The following is a 21,101-nucleotide window of genomic DNA, read 5'->3' on the forward strand; positions in this document are numbered from 1 at the left end:
AATAGAACAGGCCATTCAATAAATTATTTGGCTAACAAGAAAATTTATTACTATTGTAAGATATTTTATTAAGCTCAAAAAATTCTGAGAAAATTTTTCATACGGAGTAAAATTAAATTAAATTTTTGAAATAAAATAAAAAAAAAAAACTCTTTCAAAAATGATATAATAAAATGATTTTTCTATTCATGTCTTTAAAAAGTTGTTTAACGTTTCTGTTACAATAATTATTAATACTATTGATAAGATATGAATGTCTATATTGTAACTTGACTACAATAATAACCATTTATAACATATGTAAGAAAAAAGTCTGTACTACCATTATAATAGTAAACAATAATGGACAGCCTTAATGTTTTTTTTTTTATTATTTTTACTGTCATTATCGGCAATAACTCGTTTTATAAAATATTTTTCTTGCAAAGTGATGAAATGAGTTGAATGAAATTTACTTAATCGAAATATCGTTTTAAATTGAGATAAAAAAAACGAGACTTATTTTGTCTTCGTATAAAATAATAATTATAATTATTGAATATTCTTCTATTTTTAATAAATCAAATTATTTATAAAAAGTGAATTAATACGTAATAAATTAATAATTGAAACATTATTCATTAAGCAATAATGTTGACTATTAAAAATGAATATTACGAAACAAAACATAAGCTATTCAATAGGTCACACCGACGAGTTTAAAATTAATTATTTATTTCTGCTTGATTCATATATGTTTAAATATAGAGCCATTAACCGCGCATCTTTGCAGACTAAATAAAAATAATGAATTTAAAAAACAAAATCATTAAAATGTTTACTCAATTGTTATGCAATTATTTTTAAAGTCGCACTTTTAAATGAATTATTTATTAGTGTATTATAATGAATATTAAAAAATGCATTTAAAAAATTCAAAATTAAAAATATTTTTGAATCTTTGTTATTATACATTGAGTCTATAGCAATAAACGAGATACATTGAATAAAACAATAATCATATATGGGTCATACAAGGGCATCGACGAGTCAATAAATAAGTTCCGCCGTCTTAATTTAATAAAATGACTAATGTCAAGAATTATTAGATTTAAATAACACCTGGAGGGAATTAGGTTGATTCCAAAATTTAAAATCAATTAATATACTCTATATAATAATTTATTATGGAATCGACATGTGACAATAAACGTTAATGATGATTTTAATGACATAAATATTTATCGTGTAGCGTGATAAATTAATTTAAATAAAATTTATAAAGTTAAATATTTATCGATACAATAACTTTGTGTGTATCATCTATCAATTAATAATCAAAAATATAATAATATACAAAGTCGAATCAATAATAACTAAGGATTAAGAATAAAATAAAAGTGTCTGGTAATGAAATGAAAATATGGATTAAAACTATCTGGCAGTGACGATGATAATGAACAAAATAGCAAATAAACTAGAAGGTGGAATGTACTTGACCCACCAGTGACTATGTAACAAATGAATCGGATTATATAGATGTGGTTATAAACCGGTTTTTCTGTTGACTACAAAGGTGGCTTAATGCACAAACAACTTCAATCAATAATTTTTATTAAATCCATAATTTAATTATTCCCCGATTAATTTTCATTATTTATTCATAAAAATAAAAATTTTTTTAAAAATATACCTAATAATTTTGAAACAGTGTAAAAATATTTATTATAAACTTGCAATGAAATATTTTCCAATAAAAATAAATAAACACGTTTTTTTACTCACCAAAATTTCAATTACAAAATATTTTTTTTTTTTTTTTTTTTTCTGTTTAAACTAGTCACTTTTATAATTATTTACTAGCATAATAATAATTTAATTTCTACAGATTATTTCTACTTTTAAAAAATGGGATTATATAATATATATATTCAATGATTAATCTGTAAGTATACTTGGCAGTAATGTTTACAAAATAATAATATATACTAGTAATCAATTATTTTGAACCTTTCACTGATACATAAGCTAATAAAAGCTATCTGGGACAATAGTGTGGTGTATAGACGCTTATTGACATTAAAGTTATTAAATTTTGAGGCCATCGATGGAGTTGATACCACTATTTACAAGCAATATCAAAAAATTACAACAGCCACTTTTGCTAACTATTTTTCACTGCAGAATAAATATAAAAACATCGGCCGTAAAGCGTCTCTCAATCTTTTTGGCAACTCAATCAATAATTTTAGCGACTTCACAATTATATCCTGTGTTTATTTTATTCAGAAGCACAATTCAAGTTAATGACGATCATTAAATATAATTACGTACAAAACACATTGCACTGAGTGTTAAATAAAAATCATCAATCAGTTTATTATAACTTACACATGATCAGTTATTAATACATGTTTATATTTTATAATCAATTAAACTTTTAATTAATGAAATTTTTCATTCATTATCATTTTAAAGTTTAATTTCCTAAAATTGGATTATTGTGTTGTTGTTTTAATTGTAAATAGTCAAGTGTTTTGTATGAAAAAACGAGACATTTATGTTTAAACACTTGCACTATTTTAGTTTAATTTAAATTAAAATAAATACGCGAGGTATTATTTACTCAATTGACATTGTATTTTTGTTGATGGGATTTTTTAGTCGGCGAAAATTAAAAAGATTAGTAGGTATTTTTATCAGTTGTATTTATACGGGGTGTACGTGCATGACTGCACGAGTGTCGCAGTAACTCCAATATCTAAAACTCAACTCTTAAACCACGAGGTCTCCTATAGTACTCGGCGTCTGTATTTTCTGCGCAGATGCTACTCGTAAACGCGAATATACTAGAATATACAGCAAATATATATCATACATTACAATAATAATAACATTCAAAGATAAATTATTCCGAGTATGTAGTATTGCAAAACACATAACGCCGTGATGTGAGAAAACGAGAAAACGCGCGCGCGCGCCACTCCAATCGCAGATTACTTACCAGCGAAACACGCCAAAGAATAAAATCTGATTACCGCCGAAACTTGAACTAAAAACTCTTTACTGACTTTACTCTGTCAGTAAAGCAGCAGCACTTACCAAAACAATAATAAATCTATATTTCATTTTCTCAAACGGCTAAATTTTTTTAGTAATTAATATTTTAAATTTTTAAATTAAAAAAATTTTAATAACATTTTTCAGTTATCAAAATAGTTTGAGGTTATAAGTATTCTATAATGTTATGAATAAATTATAAAAAATTTTACTCCTAAATGCTATTTTATTTGGCACGACGCTTGTCAATAAATAAGATAAATAAAAAAATAAATACCTTGAGAATGATGATGACCTAATTGTGATCCTGATGTAGAAGGTAAAGTTGATGCTGATGATGACAGCGATGACTGATGCGAATGAAGATTCTGAGATCTCTGTAAAAAAAAAAAAAAAAAAAAAAGTAAAATAAATTATTACATAAAGAAATTTAAAAAAAAAAAAAATAAATAAAAATCAGTGCATTTTATCACAGCTGAAAGAAGAAAACAAAGTCAGTGTTAATTGATAAAATAAAGTGTAAACAGTATAAATTAAAAATAAACGATTACATGTTGTAAAACCAGACGTATACCAGACACTTCAAGACTTTTGGAATCCAACGAACGGCTTCGAGGTTTTGAGCCACAGTAGTCATCTTTTTTTCCACTTTTTATCCAACGAAAATATGATGACATTGTTAAATCATTTATTATTATCCGTAATACACATTAATCACTTAAAACTTTTTGTTTCTTTCTTCTTTTTTTTTTTTTTTTTAGTTTTAATTTATTTAAAATTATATTTATCACATGATTTTAAGGCTTAAAACAGCAGTCGGTTCTTTGTTGTTATGCAAATGTACTGATGTTAATAATAATAAAGTCTATATCATTTGACTAATATTTACAGTATTACTTATTACAATGTTTATAGTAAACGCTTTATGTTTATAGTGTACTTATTTTTTAAAATATCATGTCAAGGATATCTGGAAACGACTCTAGAATATTGCTACTGTGTAATACTACCAAAAGTTTTTTTAATTTAAAACAATTAATATTATTAATATAAATATTTAAAAAAAATTTATAACTAATTATCTCAAGTAGTACACATGTGACAGATGTAAAACACTCCTACGTTATCAGTTATAAGACATATAAATTCAATACTTAAATAATTAAATAAAGTATTATACATTAAGTTAAAGTTTAATACATTGATAAAAAATATAAATATTAAATCGATGATAAATTTTTTTTTTTTAATTATTAACTAGAATTGGATTACTAAGGATTTTCATTGTAATACAAATATAATCGCTCGTTGACCTTTATTTCATAAATTATTCCGACACGTGTTTTTTTCTAAAATAACTACCACTACGCAATATTTAATTCGCTAATGAAAACATCAATTTAAATTCTACCATATGATGATATATAATAATTTGATGCTGACTCAATCACCCGGACTTGTTTTATTGAATGAATTTTTTGTTTCTTCGTTTTTTTAATTATTATGATCGCCTATCAAGCCATCTATTTGTAGAAAATTTTTTTGCAACAGCAGTTAGACCGCAATATTATTCGATTTCGTATAAATTTACATTTTAAATACTAAATTACCGGCAACCTTCTGTGACATCTGATCCACGTATACACTGAGGTGACATACAACTGAAAAATACGTCACAGACAGTGTGATAATATCTTTGATATTATGTATGTATTTATTTATATTTATGTTTAATAATTTAATATATTGTGCGAAAATGGATATTATTAAATTATTTTAGATATATAAAAATAAAAAATAAAAAAAAAAAAATTTGAAAAAAATATTTTAATTAATGATTATTGATTTCTAAGAGAGAAGAAATATAAAAACAATGGCTACTCTTTTGTAGGTCCTTTTGATAATTCAAATTGACCGAGTTATTATTATATTTTGTCACTGGTAAGTTTTACAAGCATTGCGTTATTACTTATTACATAGCACACGCGATTGTCACACATGTAATCATAAAAAGAAAAATATAAAGAAGCAAGGTCGTGTAGAATAATACTGATAATTTTGTTTCTTTAAATTTGATTTAACACAAAATAATATAATTAATTTAACTTTTGGTGATAAATTTTTGTTTTTAATAATCGATAACTATTCCTGCGATAATTAATAATGGTTTCAATTATACTTAAATAATATACTTTAAATATTAGGTATTTGAATAAATATTGAGACGAAGCGTTTTGTGTTTAAGCTTTGTAATCGAATCCCGTCAAGTCACTGAGTGAAAAAAAAAAAAAATATATATATATATAAACATATGTACCGGTCTGCGATGATTCGCGTAATCTCTCCCACTAGTTTAACTATTCCAATCTAGTACGTCACGACATTCTACCGTTTATTAATTAGAGTACAATAATAACAATAAAAACAAGACTTTAATTTTAATTATTCAAACATAATTGCGGATTAATTGGAATTTTAAATTAAAATATAACATTAAAAACACACTGTTTATATATGTTAATTAATTTATAAGTTACGAGAGTTAAAATTTATAATTATTTAATTTTTTAGATAAAATAATTGAGAGTATGTGTAACACGATTGACGATCGTCTGCAAACTATTTGTTTAAACCGTATGAAGAAAGAGAGTTATGACGAAATTTATTCATAACGATCAAGTAACCGGTAAATGATCTAATAACTTGTGGTAACTGAGAGTTATATGAGAAGTAACAATAATATAATTTAAATCTAAAGTACATTATTACATGTATTTCCTTGATCTACAGCAATCTACATTTTATTCAACACATGCTCCTTGCAATTACTTATATCTAATGATACACCGGATAATCTCAAAGCTAAACCACCGAGTGACATTATCATTTAATCACTTAACATAATAATTTGTAATACATCTCACACGTATAAGGATAAAAGATTCAAGTTTTTAATTATCATCAACAATCCCATCTTTAAAATTTTATCATCCTGTCCTTTGATTTTTAAATTATAATTCAATAATTTTTAATTTAATTTAATAAAAAAAATTTTCATTCAAACTCGACGATCAATATCTAGAGCACTACCACAACAGCAAATGATAATGTAGAAAGTTTAACAGGATAAAACCTAAAATAAAAATAAAAATATTGGAATAAAAGTAGAAAAAATTGATAAACTTACGGCTCTTCGCCTATCCTCAACTGTATTTGGACTTTTACTGCGTCTAAGTAAATCAATAACTCTTGAAACAGGATTTCTCATACAATCAGCAGAAGCACGACGTTCATCTTTACGACTTCTGCGTGATTCCCTTTCAGGATTGACATCACTCGTGGAGCTTCCAGTTGAACTTTCACCTCCACCACCGACACCACCAGATCCACCACTACCTGATTCTTTTCCTCCTGCTTTATACAACTGTAGCTAAAAAATAATTGTAATAAAATTAATTTTTAAAAATATTATCCAATATGATGTAATAAATAATAATAATAATAAAATTAATTACTTGTGCTCTGACGGTAGCAATAATACTGGACTTTCTTTTACTTGAATCAGACTTACTTCTCGAACGAAAATTACCCAAAAAGGTATTACGTTTAGTAGGACTTAGTTCTTCACTTCTTCGATCTACACTATTACTACGGCTATTACTGCGGCTAGTTGAGGCTGAACGTGTTGCCGTAGGATGTTTTCTCGACGCAACTGCCGACGCAGATGCTGATGTGTTTACAGCTATTGAATGATGAGGTAAAGGTGTTGATCTCCCAGAATTAGGAGCACTACTTACTGCTGGCTTAGGTACTTTTTTCTTTTTATCTGAATTCGGGCTCCAAGTACCTAAAATAAAATTATATAAGTAATCTATACAATAATTAAAAAATAAAAATATTTATTATTATAATATTATAATTATTGGGTTGTAAACAATTAACCTGCTCGTGGACGAAGACCTTCAACTTCTTCATTGGCAACGTCAATTTTTTTTTCCTCTTCCTTTTCATCCTTTTTAACTGGTAACGGCTGAGACAAACGCAACTCCTGAAATTAACAAATCAAAAATAATTATCGTAATATAAAAAAAAAAATTATAATCTAATTTTTATTTAACTATCTTATCTCTATAAATTCACGTTTGATATGATTATTTCATGCTATTTTAGTATTAAAAAAGAAAAAAATAAAAAATAATACAGAGATCTGTTAAAAGAAAAAACTATGATTAAAAAAAAAAATATATATATATATATTTGTATAATATAAAATATCACCATGCGTTCTGATAAACGCTAGAGTACCTTTCGTAGTAAATTTTATTTTATTTTATTTTTTTTAATAAGTTTTAATAAAAATTTTACTAAATAAAATTATCGAAATATTACGTAAATTTTATTTATTTTTTAACGGATTTTTTTTTTTTTTTTTTTTTTTCAAATTATTATTGATTCAATAAATTATAACAAAATAGTTAATTTAATAGAAAATTATTATTATTATTATAATTTCACTCAATTAATGTCATTCATATATTCCTGAGTCAAAATTTCAATTTTAATACAAGCATTAAGTGATTTATTTGAAATTAATTGATAAATAAAATTAAATAAAAAAATATTGATAAAAATTTATATAAATAATCAAGTGATTGTGTGAGATAACAAATTTCATTGGCATTGAATTAATTAAAACTTTGTCAGCATTGTAACTAAATTACTATTTGAATAAATAAAATTTTATAAATAGTATAATACAATGCAATAAAAAATATTTAATCAAATAATTATCTAAAAAATAAAATTGAATGAATATCTAACCTTGTAAGTACCATAATTATCATTTGAAAATCTTTCTGTTGATTTGGTCAACGAATATTTACGTTCTGTTGATTTAGTTAATGAAAATTTACGTTTTTGTCCATTAAAATAAGACGATTGATCAGTACTGACGCGTCGCATTTTATTTGTACATCAAGTAAATAAATATTAATAATAATAATAATAATTATAATAAATAAAATTTAAAAAATGACACGTTAACAGGTTGTTATATGTGGTTCAAAGCAAGTTTAAACGCAAACTGATTGTATAAGACAACGATAGAGTGTCATATAAGATAAAAAAAAAAAAACTGTGACAAAAGAGACTATCTCATTGAATTGTACTTCAGATTATTTCTATTGATATCAGACTATTTCTTTCATCATTTTTTTATTTTAATAATATCTGATTATGATAGACTTTTAAATTTAACTCCTATAGTTTTGATTTATGTTTATCTCTCTAGATATTTTTAACTTTCGATAGTTTATAATTACTTTGATTACTTCATTACTATCCAGGAATTCTTTCGATAATATTCAAAAAACAATTGCAACATTTACATCAATTAGAAACATTGTTTACTCAAGATAAATTTTTGAACCATTATATTTTTATGCTTTACTTACAATCAAATGTAAATTAAATGACTCTAACGTTCATTAAAAAAAAAAAAAACAATGATAGTAATTTTATTTACTTAATAATTACGGTGGAATTTGATTTACAAAATTTATTAATTATAATAATTTTATTGTTATTCTATGAAATTCCTAGTATAAAATAAAGTAATGAGTTTCATGTGAATTTTATGGATTAGAAAAAAATCAAACAAAAAAAAAATAATGTTTACATTTACTTGTTAGAATAAATGATAACAACTTTGAAGAAAACTATTAATGTATGAATTTATAAAATGTTACAAAGTTGCCAATCAAAAAATTAAACTGAAAGAAAGCTAAAAATAATTATATCAAGGATAAAGAATTTCTGGTTGGCCATAAATTATTAAAACATCTTTAAAAGATAAAACTAACTGCTAAAAATCAATAGTCTAGATAAAGTAAAAATTTTTTATTATTCCAATAAATAAATTCGTTCAACGATTCAATGCAATTGTGAGGATTAAAGTAATTATATTGTTTAATTAGTAAATCATAAAAGTGACAATTATACTAACACAATAGAACTTTACGGTGGTTTCCTACCTTTCGTTTTAATATAATTATTATGTTTAATAAATATATCGTTATTGAATTAGTCTTGAATTAAATAAATTTTTAGTGACATACGGGGATTAAACTTTTTTTATTGCCCATGAAAATGATTCGAATGACTAACGTCGTTGTTATTTATCGACGACAATATAAAGATTAATAAAGAAAATAATTTCTATACTATAACAATGATATCTATTATTGAATAATAAACTAAAATGAATATACTTATTTTTATTAATTATAAAACTTACTTTGCGCTTTCGTTCCTGCAAAAAATCAACCCTCTTAACCCAAATTTCTTCAGCAGAATCATAATCAAGAGTACTTGAACTACTGGCTTGGCTTTTCATTTCAATTAAACTCGAATCAAAAAATCTTTTATCCAAATGTGGACTCGGCAATGGACTTGTTCGAGAAAAAACCATGCTGTTGCAGTAATTTGGAGGATCTGTAGCCGGAAAAGTCATTGTAGGACCAGAAGTGTGCCTTCGACGTAACAATGGTTTATTAGCCGTCGGTGATGTAACAATTGTCGTTGTAAATCTAGAACCTGTTGATGCAGTAGGTGGCGGCCGAGGCCTCGGCTCCGAGACACTCGATGTTGTATTAGATTTTTGATCTATTTTTTCTGAACTTGATTTCTCAGATGAGGATGGACTAGATACTTTAGATGTTACACTTTCAGATTTATCTTGAGACTCCTGATTCGTCACTTTCTTATCATTTGATTTATCCGTTTCATTTGTTTTTCCTAAAATTATAAATATCAATACAGTACTTGAAATATATTTTAATTTTTTAAATAAAAATTTTTTCAATTCTTACAATTATAAAACATTTACCAAGTGCAATAAATTAAAAGCAAGTAGTTAATCATCGTTTTCATGTTGACAACAACGAATACATTATTCTCTTGAGAAATTCTCATAAATAACAATTTAATTTTTTATTTTTTTAACATTTAGCTTCAAGGTCAAGTATAAAATACAATAAACTACTTGTTTTAATTAAAATTACCACGTAAATTTTTATATTTTCTATAAAACAAAATGAATTATCACTAAAGTGGGGTCATAAATATAAATATGTATTAAGTTAATAGAAATAGTAACATTATACGATGTTTGCTAAGGGAGTGATAGTAAGTTGATTATCGAAAATTACTTTAATTTCAACCCACGTGCATCTAGTAGATATTATATATACTGATCTGTACTATGGTTATCCAGAATAAAAATTACTCTGTTGAATAAACTCGTTTGTTCGTGAGTATGTGCGTAAAAATAGAAAAAAAAAAAAAAAAAAAATAAATGAAAATAATGAGAAGAAACGATCATTAATTTTTATGACCTCAAGTACTTAAAATGTAAATATACTCATTAAGTTAGGTTGATGAACGCTTTCACGCTTTTAATCTAAAAGTTTCATTTATAAATAGTAAATCGTTACCTAATGTAATGTAATGTAAGTGCTAAAAGATGGTTTCGCGCCAACTGACAAAAGCATTAACGCTATAAACTTGTTTTAAATTATTACTAATATTATTAATAATAGAAATTTAACACTTTCACGGACATTACTTCCTGTTTATGTTTATCAGAGGACCAAATTAAATTTTATCACAATGCCCACATATTATATATTTTTTTCAGCTCTCGTCTTTTACTCTGATAAAAATAGTCATTAAAAAATTATATAATTATTCAATAGCTTGAGGAAAAAAAAAAAAAAAAAAAAAAAAATACTGAATGAATAGAATTTTTAATGAGCTAAGAGTTTAAAATAAAATGCATTTAAATAAGATGACTGGTTTATGACATATAAATTTTATAATATATAATATTTAAGTTTAGAATGTTGGCAACTGGCGGAAAAAACCTTCCTCTAGAAGCCATATATATTTATGTATAAGATATAACAATGATACTACGCTTGCTATAGAAACCTTAGAGTTAAAAAAAAAATACTGAAAGTACTGAAAAACAGTATTAAAAATTAAAAAATAATAATATAAAAGTAAAAAGTACCTTCTTCAGTCTCATCTTCGTCTTCTTCACGGCACTCGGAGAGTCTTCTGCCCCAGGGATAAGGGCTGTGAGTTTGATTTCTTGAGGGCAAACGATTAACGTGTGACAAAAAGTAATGATGAAAAAAACTGTCAACATTGTCAGAGTCTTCGCCACTACACTGAAGCATATCTTTTAGCGCGGCGAGCGAGGTAATCGTGTTGTAATTGATAGTCGACACAAGATCGTCATCAATATCACTGTCGTCGGTGGTATCATCATTTTTAGCGGGTTCTTCAGTCTTTTCTTGTGGTTTATCAGAATCAGCGGCGGGAAGTGAGGGAGGTGAGGGAGGTGATATCTCTTCCGGTTTACCTGAAGGCTCGGTCTTGTCTTCAGAAGTCGTCTCAGACTCATCATCCGAGGTCGACGTTGACGATGTCGAAGACTCTTCATTATTATCACGTTTGTTATCCTCAACTTCAGCCTTCTCTTTACTCTCCTGTTCTTCATCGGAGCCCTTGCCTTCGTCTTCCTCGGGGTCCTCTTCTCGTGATATACGTTTCTCCAACTTTTCCAACTTTTCCAACTTTTCCAGCTGGTTACCGTTTGTCGAGGACATTGCGTTTACCCTATTTTCCGAATCATTTAAACCATTGTTAATGTCATCATCATCTTCTTCCTTTTTATTTGTTTTGGTTTCTTCTTCCGAGGCTTCATCGCGCTCCAATAACGCTTCTTTTTTATTAAAACAGCCATCAGTCTCGTTTGTTTTTTCGTTACCGATTCCTTCCATCTATAAATCTGAAATCATATTATTATTATAATAATATTAATAATTGGATAAAATTAGTCAATTTATTAAAGTTTAAGCTATACTTAATACTTTAGTATTTTGTTACATTAAGTTAAGCATACTGTATTGTAATATATGTATGTGGTGCATTGCGGTAAAAACAATTTACTCATTTATTGCCTCATAAAAAAAAAAAAAAAGAAAAGTGTGTAATAATATATCGATTATAACTGTACTTTTAATTAAAAGCATTAGCTTAAATTGATACTTTTCGTTAAATAAAAGTATAGAATAGACAAATGTAATGTTTTTGCAGAAGGAACAAAAATACCCTCATGGTTATTTAACAAATTTGAAAGCTTTGATTATTACGTCAATTGTTGTACATAAAGAGAAGTTATGAGTGGTAAGAGTTATCGATCGTTGCGAATGCGAACTGGTTATTTTCTTTCTTTATACTTAGCTCGCATTTAGGTATATTATGCCGGAAATCCGCAAACTCTCTGAGAATTATAATACTGTCATTTTATATTTACTTATTCATTTATTATTATTGTTATTATTATTATTACATCAAACCACTCCAATAAATATAAATAATTAAAAAAAAAAAAAAAATTATTCTATCAGAGTACTAAATATTGATGAATATAGTGAAATATTAAAGTGCATATAAAAAAGTATGACTTGGCTTCCGCCCAATATCAACGATAAGGACTTGTTTACAGTGTGTGTCTAAGTGACGTAAGGAACTCAAGAATGTCATTAAACATTCTATATCATCGATTGTAAAGAAGAAAAACTAGGTACAGCGGCTGGATTCATTAAATTATCTTTGAGACTTTTCATATTTTTCCAAGATAACTTCAAACATTCACCAACAATCTATTTAATTAATATTTATAAATATTTTAATATTATAGTTTATAATTTAAAAAACCGGGTGGACTATATTTTGATAATAATTATATTGTAATGTAATGATAAAAAAAAAATACATTACGATTACCACACCTATTTAAATAAATCGAGCCATGTAAGCAAGAACATATTTAATATTTAATATTTAGTATTAATACCTAATCAATTCCATAAGATTAAAGCTGAATATTAATATTTTATTGATAATGATTTTAAAAATTAGTGAGGTAGGTCACGTCTTACGTCTTACGTCTTACGTCTCATGTCTCACGTCTCACGTCTCACGTTTCAACGCCCATGTTATTTTTATTTTTATTTTTTATAGTACCAGTGTTATGTAATCGAATAAACTTTTTCGCTCTTTATTCGTTGTTTTTTATAATTTAAAATATCACTGCTTGATAGAATGGAGCATTTAACTTTCTGGCTTGCCGCGTGACATAATTCGCGGCAATGTTACTGGACACGCGATATCGACTCGCTGGTATATTATATTAATATATATGTACTGTTAGTATGAATAGTTAAAAAAATATTTTATGTATGTACAATGTCCATTATGACTAGCCAAAACATTAGTCAAGTTAAATTTAAATTCGATCTTTGTTTCGTATGTTTATGTATCTTTAATTATTTAACAATCCATAAATATGTTTCAGTAAAACAAACAAATCCATTGTTTATCTAGATTATTGTTATTTTTTCAAAACTAAAAATAGATTAATAAAAAATTCAAACTGATAAAATGTAAAATATAATTAATATAATGAGTAGTGTATGGTGTATGACTGTTGTACAAGTTATAGTGTGTAGAGGAGCTGAGTTGAGTTTAATGTCGTAGTTTGCACCATTTGAAATAAGTCAACCACGAGAGAGACCCCGATCACGCGATTATAGTAACAGCACGTGCTTAGCGTTATAATGACGACGATTTGCGTCTAAGGAATTTCATCCCACCAATATCAAATGAATAACTGCAATGAGGATGCATCACTTATTATCATTCACTCTAAATAATAAATAAATTAATTAAAAAATTTACTATTTTCATTTTTAGATATTATTACAATGTTATAATTGTTTAAATAAATTACTTGCGTAATATTTGGCAGACTTTCAAAATCAGTGACAAAAAAACAATTCATCTTTTCAAGACAAAGATTTTAATTTACTTTCTCGGGTTTTAGGTGATTAAATTTTTAAAAATTTTATTTTTATTTATTATTTTAATCCCTCAAACTTTCAATGTCACTCCCGAAGATAATATATTGTATTATTTTAATTCTACAACAAACACCTTTGTCGAAGAATATAGAAAAAAAAAAATAATAATAAATAAAATTGTAAATACTGAGAAACTAAGGATAAAAATATTTTTGTAATTAGCTAAATATTATAAATAAAAACGACAACAAAGATGACAATAACGATAAAAGTTTTTTAGTACGTAATCTCAGTCGCCGTTTTGTCTGGCAGAGTTTAGTAAAGATGGGAAGATGGGGGCGGTCTGAGTGTGTCTCGTCGTCTTCTTGGATTGGAAATTGCAACTGAACTGCATACACCACGTCCTCATTCGCGTCTATTATTCATTTTGAATCAAAGAGCCAAATGGATCCACATACACACACAAACACAAACACACGTCCTCGACCTCTTTATAACCTTGTCACACTACACTATTAATTCTACTTTTCAGTCATACATACTCCTAATTACTATTATTTATAATCCACTTAATTGATCCGGAATACATAGCAAAAAGCAAAACTTTTACTCGAGTAACCATTAAATTTTTAAGTTTATAAAATTTACAGCGCACGACGCGATAAAACTTTAGCGCAAAACTAAATAAATAAATAAATAAAAAAAAAAAAAAAAAGGAGAACCTACTTCTGTACAATAGTTTGATAAAATAAAAAATGAATTTATGTCAACTAATTTAATTATATAACTCAATCACGTTGAGAGAAATTATCGACCTTATGTCCTTACCGGTCATATAATAGACATGTGAGAACAAACTATAATAGCTGTATAGTAGTGATAGGATAGTTTAGACTACTGCTGGTGATTACTTGGTCATTACTCATTGATGATCCATTCATCATCAACTGTTTAATAATCATCATTGACATGTCAGTTATAAATCCTAATTTCATTTATTATTATCCTATTTTAATCCTAGTTAGTGAACTAAGCAGTAGATCATACCAACAAAATTTTTTTTTTTAATTTAATAAAATAGCTGTTGAGTCTTGTGTAAGTAACAAATATATTGTATGTAAACGATCACGTGGGTGGCTTAAATTTTATGGTGAGTGAAATCACTACGCTTGAATATTCAATTATTGCATGTTACTTCAATGTTAAAATTATTTATAATTCCCTTAAAGTGTTTGCATTAATTATAATAACTGCACCAGGTCAATTGATAAGATAATTTATTTCGAAAAATCAACTGCAACAATAACAAAAAAAAAAAAAAATATTAATTTATTAAATGAGTAATTTATTTCAATGGTATTATCGACTAGTTATATGATGTAATTGTAATCATGTCACGTTTAATTGAGTTCCGGTGATGAATAAATTTATTAGTTTTATAAATCGGAAAATTAATTTTTTCTTTATTTATTTGTCAACAGTATATATTATAATAAATATAAGAAATAATCCACCGGTTTTATGTAAATTAAAGTTTATTTAATCAAACAAATAATTAAAATAAATAAAACATTTTATAAGATTTCTCGATCTCTGTAAATAAAGTATACGAGTGTAAATTTTAAATTACCGTAGTTAAGTTATTTACACAAACGATAAAGGATCAATTGTAACATCCATAGCAATTTCAATTCAAGGAAAAATATTCCACAGTTAAATTCTTACATAAAAACTTTTTAAAACTTATTTGAATGAATTAAAATTTTTTTACCGCAACATCTAATTTAGAATTTTTATAACCATCAGAGCTTGATATTGTATACCTTTTTATATGAGGTAAACAAAGAAATTCTTTTGTACAAATTTTTTTTTCCTATCAACACACCAGAACAACGTAAAAATTCTTAAATATTTTTTCATACGTAAACAATTGGAAGAAATAAATCAAGATAAACAATAATAATAATAATATTGTCGCGAAGAAAATATATTTGAAAAATAATAAAAATGTTTACCTTGCTTTTATCCACAGCCTCCTCTTAACGTTCCACTTGAAAAATGGCACAACACTTTAACTTTATACTTATTTTATCTCTTGAAATTGTTTTTATTTTCACTCTATCACAAATACTTAAATCCCACGTTGTACTTTTATTATTATTAATTAATAAAAAATTGTGTTTGAAAGTTAACCAAAAAGTGTTATAAAAATTTAGCAGCTTATTAAATAACCATGTGAATAAGTATTTATCAGAGTACATCTGTTATCGTAACTGATCATTTTCCATTTTAATTAATCACTCGGCTGTGAGGAAATAAAAATAGTAACAAAAAATTATATTAAATAGAATAAAAACCAATTGAATCTCATTTAAATGTATTGATTACACACGCATAAAAGTATCTTTATGCAATGTAATAAATATAGACTGCTCTAACTGTTAATAGATTAAAACAATAATAAAAAATAAAACAATTGGCAATGATTAATGAATTAAATCAGATAATAAACACTGCCAGAATTCTTCTTGCATTCAATATAAATAAAATCCTCCAACATACGATGCTCCAATCAATTATTGTAATACAATGACAACTAAATCACGTTGGAGAAAAATTCACGCTTCACTTGACGGTAATAATATAAAAATAATAATAAAAAATTGAAATTGAAATTCACTCCATTTACCACTAAACCTGATCACTCGTCGCTTTGGTTATTTTGTTTATTAATTTTTAAACCTCTTGAGTAATTATTTAAAAACAATCCACTTTTTATTGTTGTTTTTTTTTTTTTTTTTTTTTATTTTGGAAGCCCAACAGCCACGAAAATTTAGCCCGGCGTTCATCCAGATGTCACACCACCAGATTTTCGTTTTTTTAATTCCATTTTTTCACGTAGCCATTAGTACCGTTGTATTCAGTGTATCTATAAATAATTAAAGAAAAAAATTATTAAATAATCATCTTAAACAAAATGTCTACTAATTATAAAAAAAAAAATACAAAAGAAAAACTAAAATTATTTATCCACCCTCGGCAAAAAGGCTACTAAAGACAAACACTATAAACTAGACAATAAAAATAATTAATTGCAATTATTACTATCCCACGTCAGCCGGTTATTTTTATTTTCCTCTATGGTTTTTTTTTTTTTTTTTTTTTTTATTTAATTATTTATCAGTTATCAGTAATCACTAATCATAACGTGACATACCTAAACAACTTTCTCTTCTAGGTAACTAATTTTCATCACAAATTACTAAAAAAAAATAAATTGGAGTAAAACAACTGAATTAAAAGTAGTTGGTTGGCGATTATATTTTAATATAATGAAATAATTAAAAATTGAATGAATATTGTAAAAAAATAATAAAAACTACCGGTGGCTATTAAATAAATTGACACATGCTTACGTGAGCCCTAGTTAAAGCCAACTACTCAGTACTCCCGCCTCATCCACGAGTACTCTCGTGGAATCAACAAAAGGCGAATCCACAATAATAATTATATCTTATACGTAGTTCCTTTTTCACTACTCAATGTAATATACTAACTCTTAATAATGTATGTACAATAGAGCTAACGGAAACAGCTGACATCACAACCGATACCAACAATACCAACGTATATATAATCTAAAAAATAATATCAATTAAGATACAATAAAATAATATCTGAATATTGATAACAACAAAGATTTACGTACATGTGCTTGTGTGTTGTTAAAATGTACTGATAAATTTATATTGCTGGCAATGATAAGGATGATGATGATGATGATGATGATGATGATGATGGTAGTGTGTTGTATATTATTTGTTAATAGTTATATTATATCATTTATTTACAACAAAAACAACAACACTAAATAGATAAGTCATGGAGATAGTATTACGTTTGAGTAAGTACTTGTATACAAGAATACACACGCGGCTTATACAAATCAAAATAAGAAAAGAAATCAGTGAAAAATAAAATAGTGGTGGCGAGTGCGCCCCCGCCGCGGATTAACGCGGACTCTAAAACGCCAAACGACGTCGTCGACGGTGATAATAATCGACTCAACGATGGTCGACGTCGTCGTCATTCGGTTGTTGTCGTTCATATTCGCATATTAGTTTTTTATTCTCGCTCATTCGTATGTTTTTTTTTTTTTTTTTTTTTTTTTTGTAGCGCTCACGCTCGCTCCAAGTTTCTCGCTAACAAACTGATGGCGCCACCGGGCATTGTCCTAACTTTTGGGTGATAAGTGATAAATACCGTCCCTGATGGTGCACGTAGGTGTAATTCGCTAAAAAAAAAAAAAAAAAACATAAAAGTAATAATTAAAAAGAAAAGTTTCGACGTCTGTGTCGAAACGATAAAAGATAGGACAGAAGAAACGATAGACAACTAGAGCGAGAACGAACACGAAGATTGTAGAAGAGTAGAGAAGGGTGAGGAGATAGAGACGTATATTTGTCCAGAAAATATAACCTGTATTTTTTTGAAATGCTTAATGCACTTCTGTCATCTGGATGTTTTATTTATTACAATTGGTTTCATTAAAACAAAATTTTTTTTAGTTCAATTTGTGTGACAGTGGATTTATTTTTGGTTTTGTTTTATTTATTTTTAATAAAACACCATGAAAATTTTAGTAAAAATTCTTCAAGGACGAGAGTGTGTCGTGGAGGTACGTAAATATATTTTATTTCTTATTTATTTATTCAATACACTATTATTACACTGTCATTTTTAATTATAAAATTGCCAATTAATTTATCAATATACATAATAAATTTTTATTTTTTATAGATATCACCATCAGAAACTGTTTTGGAGTTAAAAAATAAAGTTAGCGAGCTTTTGGGTGTGGACGTTCCTCAACAAAAACTTCTGCTTACTGGCAAAGCACTTGCAGGTTAATTTTTAATCTTTATATTTATTCTATGCTATTTTTTTTTAATAATTTGATAATTAATACTATGTTTTTTTTTTTTTTTTTTTTTTATTTGCAGATGAAAATCCATTGAGTTTTTATCCAGGAATAAAAGACGGCAGCAAGTTGAATCTAGTTGTCCGAAAAACGACACAAGAGTCAAGCGATGAAAAGTCACCTGCAATACAAAAATATGGAACAGCGTTGCTGCGTGAATCAGTATCTAAAATATTAAAAAAATATTACAGTCAAACTGAAACGGAGTCAATTACCAATGAACTGGTCAAGGAATTAAGGACCAAAGTTAATAACCTTAGTTTCGACGATTTGGAAAGATTAGCTACCGCTTTACTTCAAGATCAAGAAAATATAGTATGATGTAATATTTATTAATATTAATAACGATAATAATATTATTTACTATTCCAATTTATCCCTTTACAATGTATAATTATTAATTGTATACTGTAATAATAGTTTAACTAAATATTGATTTTCTATTGACATAAATTATCATGGTATACTCCAAAAAAAAAAAAAAAGTTACGTAATCAATTTAAGTTATAAAATCAATCATTTTTTTTAATTGTAACATCTCAACAACAAAATACACCAATTTATAAATTATATTGGCTATTTATTATTTTATTACGCTAGAAATAATTATTTATATAAATAAAAAATAAAATCAGATATATTAAAATATAAAAAATTTATTTGATATTTAATTTACAGTATTTTATTAAGGATCAGCTAAATCTAATTGTCTGAAATATCTTGCTACAAGACAGATGAAAAGATTCATAGTTGATAGCTCTGCATCATTGCTACAAGTCTGAAAAAAATTAATAAATAAATAACAGGAATTTATAATAAACGTTACGTATCAATTGATGACTTCTTACTAAATTAGCTCTGGCGCGTGAACAAGCTCGTGCTAGTTTTCTCAAACACGAACAGACATCAGGATCTAAAGGGAGATCAACTACACTTAGCAAAGCATAAATCCAACGTCCTAACTGAGTAGTTAAGCCTTGACTCTCAACCTCTTCAACAAGATACTCAAGTAGTTGATCAACCAATTGAATGTGATCCTTTATGCAAAAAATGGTGTCTAAAGTTGGAAAATGAACTTCCTGATCATCAGATCCAAGACAAAAATTAATCCAACCTTTCTGGTTTTCTTTATTCGGCTAAAAATTAAATATAATTATCAATTGTAAAAAAAAAAAAAAAAATAACAGGTGACATTACTTACAAGTACTTCTGACTTGTTTTTATCCCTAAAATTTTTCCTTTCAATTTCAAGTTTGGCTACGTGAAGTCTCAACTCTGAAAAATTAGCTACTTGACAATTCTGCCACTCCAATGTTGGACATAACGTTGCTGGAGCTTCCACACACCCTGCCAACTTTTTCAATATCCTCAATTTATTAATTTCTTAGAATCATGAATTTTTATAAAAAATTTATTTAAAATAAATAATTATACTCACAGTTTCGGTAGGAACGTCAGGACTCTTCAACTTTTTACTGTCAATATTAGCTACAACAATGTCATCGCACTGTTGAGCTTCAACCCTAAAATTAAATAATTTTTAATTAATAATTAACATAATTATAAATATCAATAAAAATATAAGTATAATTACACGACACGTTTAATGTAATCTTCACCAGAAGTTGGAGGCTTTGAAAAATCAATTTCTCCATTTATTTCTCCAACGACAAATACTGCTTCTCTGAATGAATCACTCATTATTTTATTTTTAATAACTATTTAAAATACTTGATTAATAAATTAAACAAAACATCACTTATAAAATTCATTGTTATTATTTTTATCACTCCATATACTCCATGCGGTTGATATTTATTGAAAATACAGAAAATTTATTTATCAACAATAAAAGAGAAAATTTTATTAATTTTACTGAACAAAATGTATAATAATAACCTTTATTATTTTTCTTTTAGATTTTTTAATAATTTAATTAAAATTTCGAAATACTTGTTTAATTAATAAAATATTTTATTTTATTTACAAAATAAAATTCATGGTATTCATTATATATTATATATATATATAATTAAGATTATACCGGCAAAATAAATGTTTATATTATCAACAATAAATTAGTAATGTGTTTTTATCATCATTAAAATTATATAGTCAAGCAATGACGTATATATTGATATACATATAAA

At 26.3% G+C, this 21,101-nt stretch overlaps 3 protein-coding genes across 6 annotated transcripts in view; 1 reads left to right on the plus strand and 2 right to left on the minus strand.

Annotated features, from left to right (window-relative positions):
• LOC123262186 (dentin sialophosphoprotein) overlaps positions 1-18,004 on the minus strand; it is a 32,600-nt gene extending 14,596 nt beyond the window's left edge. The window contains exons 1-8 of one of the 4 annotated variants that reach the window (XM_044724328.1): positions 17,869-18,004; positions 15,986-16,899; positions 11,111-11,893; positions 9,335-9,834; positions 6,982-7,087; positions 6,555-6,886; positions 6,227-6,469; positions 3,317-3,416 (exon numbers count right to left, since the gene is read on the minus strand). In XM_044724328.1, the coding sequence (XP_044580263.1) occupies positions 3,317-3,416; positions 6,227-6,469; positions 6,555-6,886; positions 6,982-7,087; positions 9,335-9,834; positions 11,111-11,885 (2,056 nt within the window). In that variant the 5' untranslated portion in view covers positions 11,886-11,893; positions 15,986-16,899; positions 17,869-18,004. The other 3 variants (XM_044724325.1, XM_044724327.1, XM_044724326.1) reach the window with 3 other exon arrangements.
• Positions 18,005-18,190: 186 nt separating this feature from the next.
• Positions 18,191-19,521, plus strand: LOC123262201 (ubiquitin-like protein 4A). The gene is made up of 4 exons (XM_044724350.1): positions 18,191-18,409; positions 18,539-18,648; positions 18,771-18,876; positions 18,974-19,521. The coding sequence occupies exons 2-4, from the start codon at positions 18,601-18,603 to the stop codon at positions 19,270-19,272; spliced, it is 453 nt and encodes a 150-aa protein (XP_044580285.1). The 5' UTR covers positions 18,191-18,409; positions 18,539-18,600; the 3' UTR covers positions 19,273-19,521.
• Positions 19,522-19,589: 68 nt separating this feature from the next.
• On the minus strand, positions 19,590-20,737 carry LOC123262199 (gem-associated protein 2). The gene is made up of 5 exons (XM_044724347.1): positions 20,546-20,737; positions 20,390-20,474; positions 20,153-20,305; positions 19,800-20,087; positions 19,590-19,729 (listed from the first exon to the last, which is right to left on the minus strand). Exons 1-5 carry the CDS (start codon positions 20,650-20,652, stop codon positions 19,637-19,639), a joined length of 726 nt encoding a protein of 241 aa, XP_044580282.1. The 5' UTR covers positions 20,653-20,737; the 3' UTR covers positions 19,590-19,636.
• Positions 20,738-21,101: the final 364 nt, after the last annotated feature.

Source organism: Cotesia glomerata, linkage group LG3 (assembly GCF_020080835.1).
Source record: "Cotesia glomerata isolate CgM1 linkage group LG3, MPM_Cglom_v2.3, whole genome shotgun sequence".
Taxonomy (NCBI): Eukaryota; Metazoa; Arthropoda; class Insecta; order Hymenoptera; family Braconidae; genus Cotesia; species Cotesia glomerata.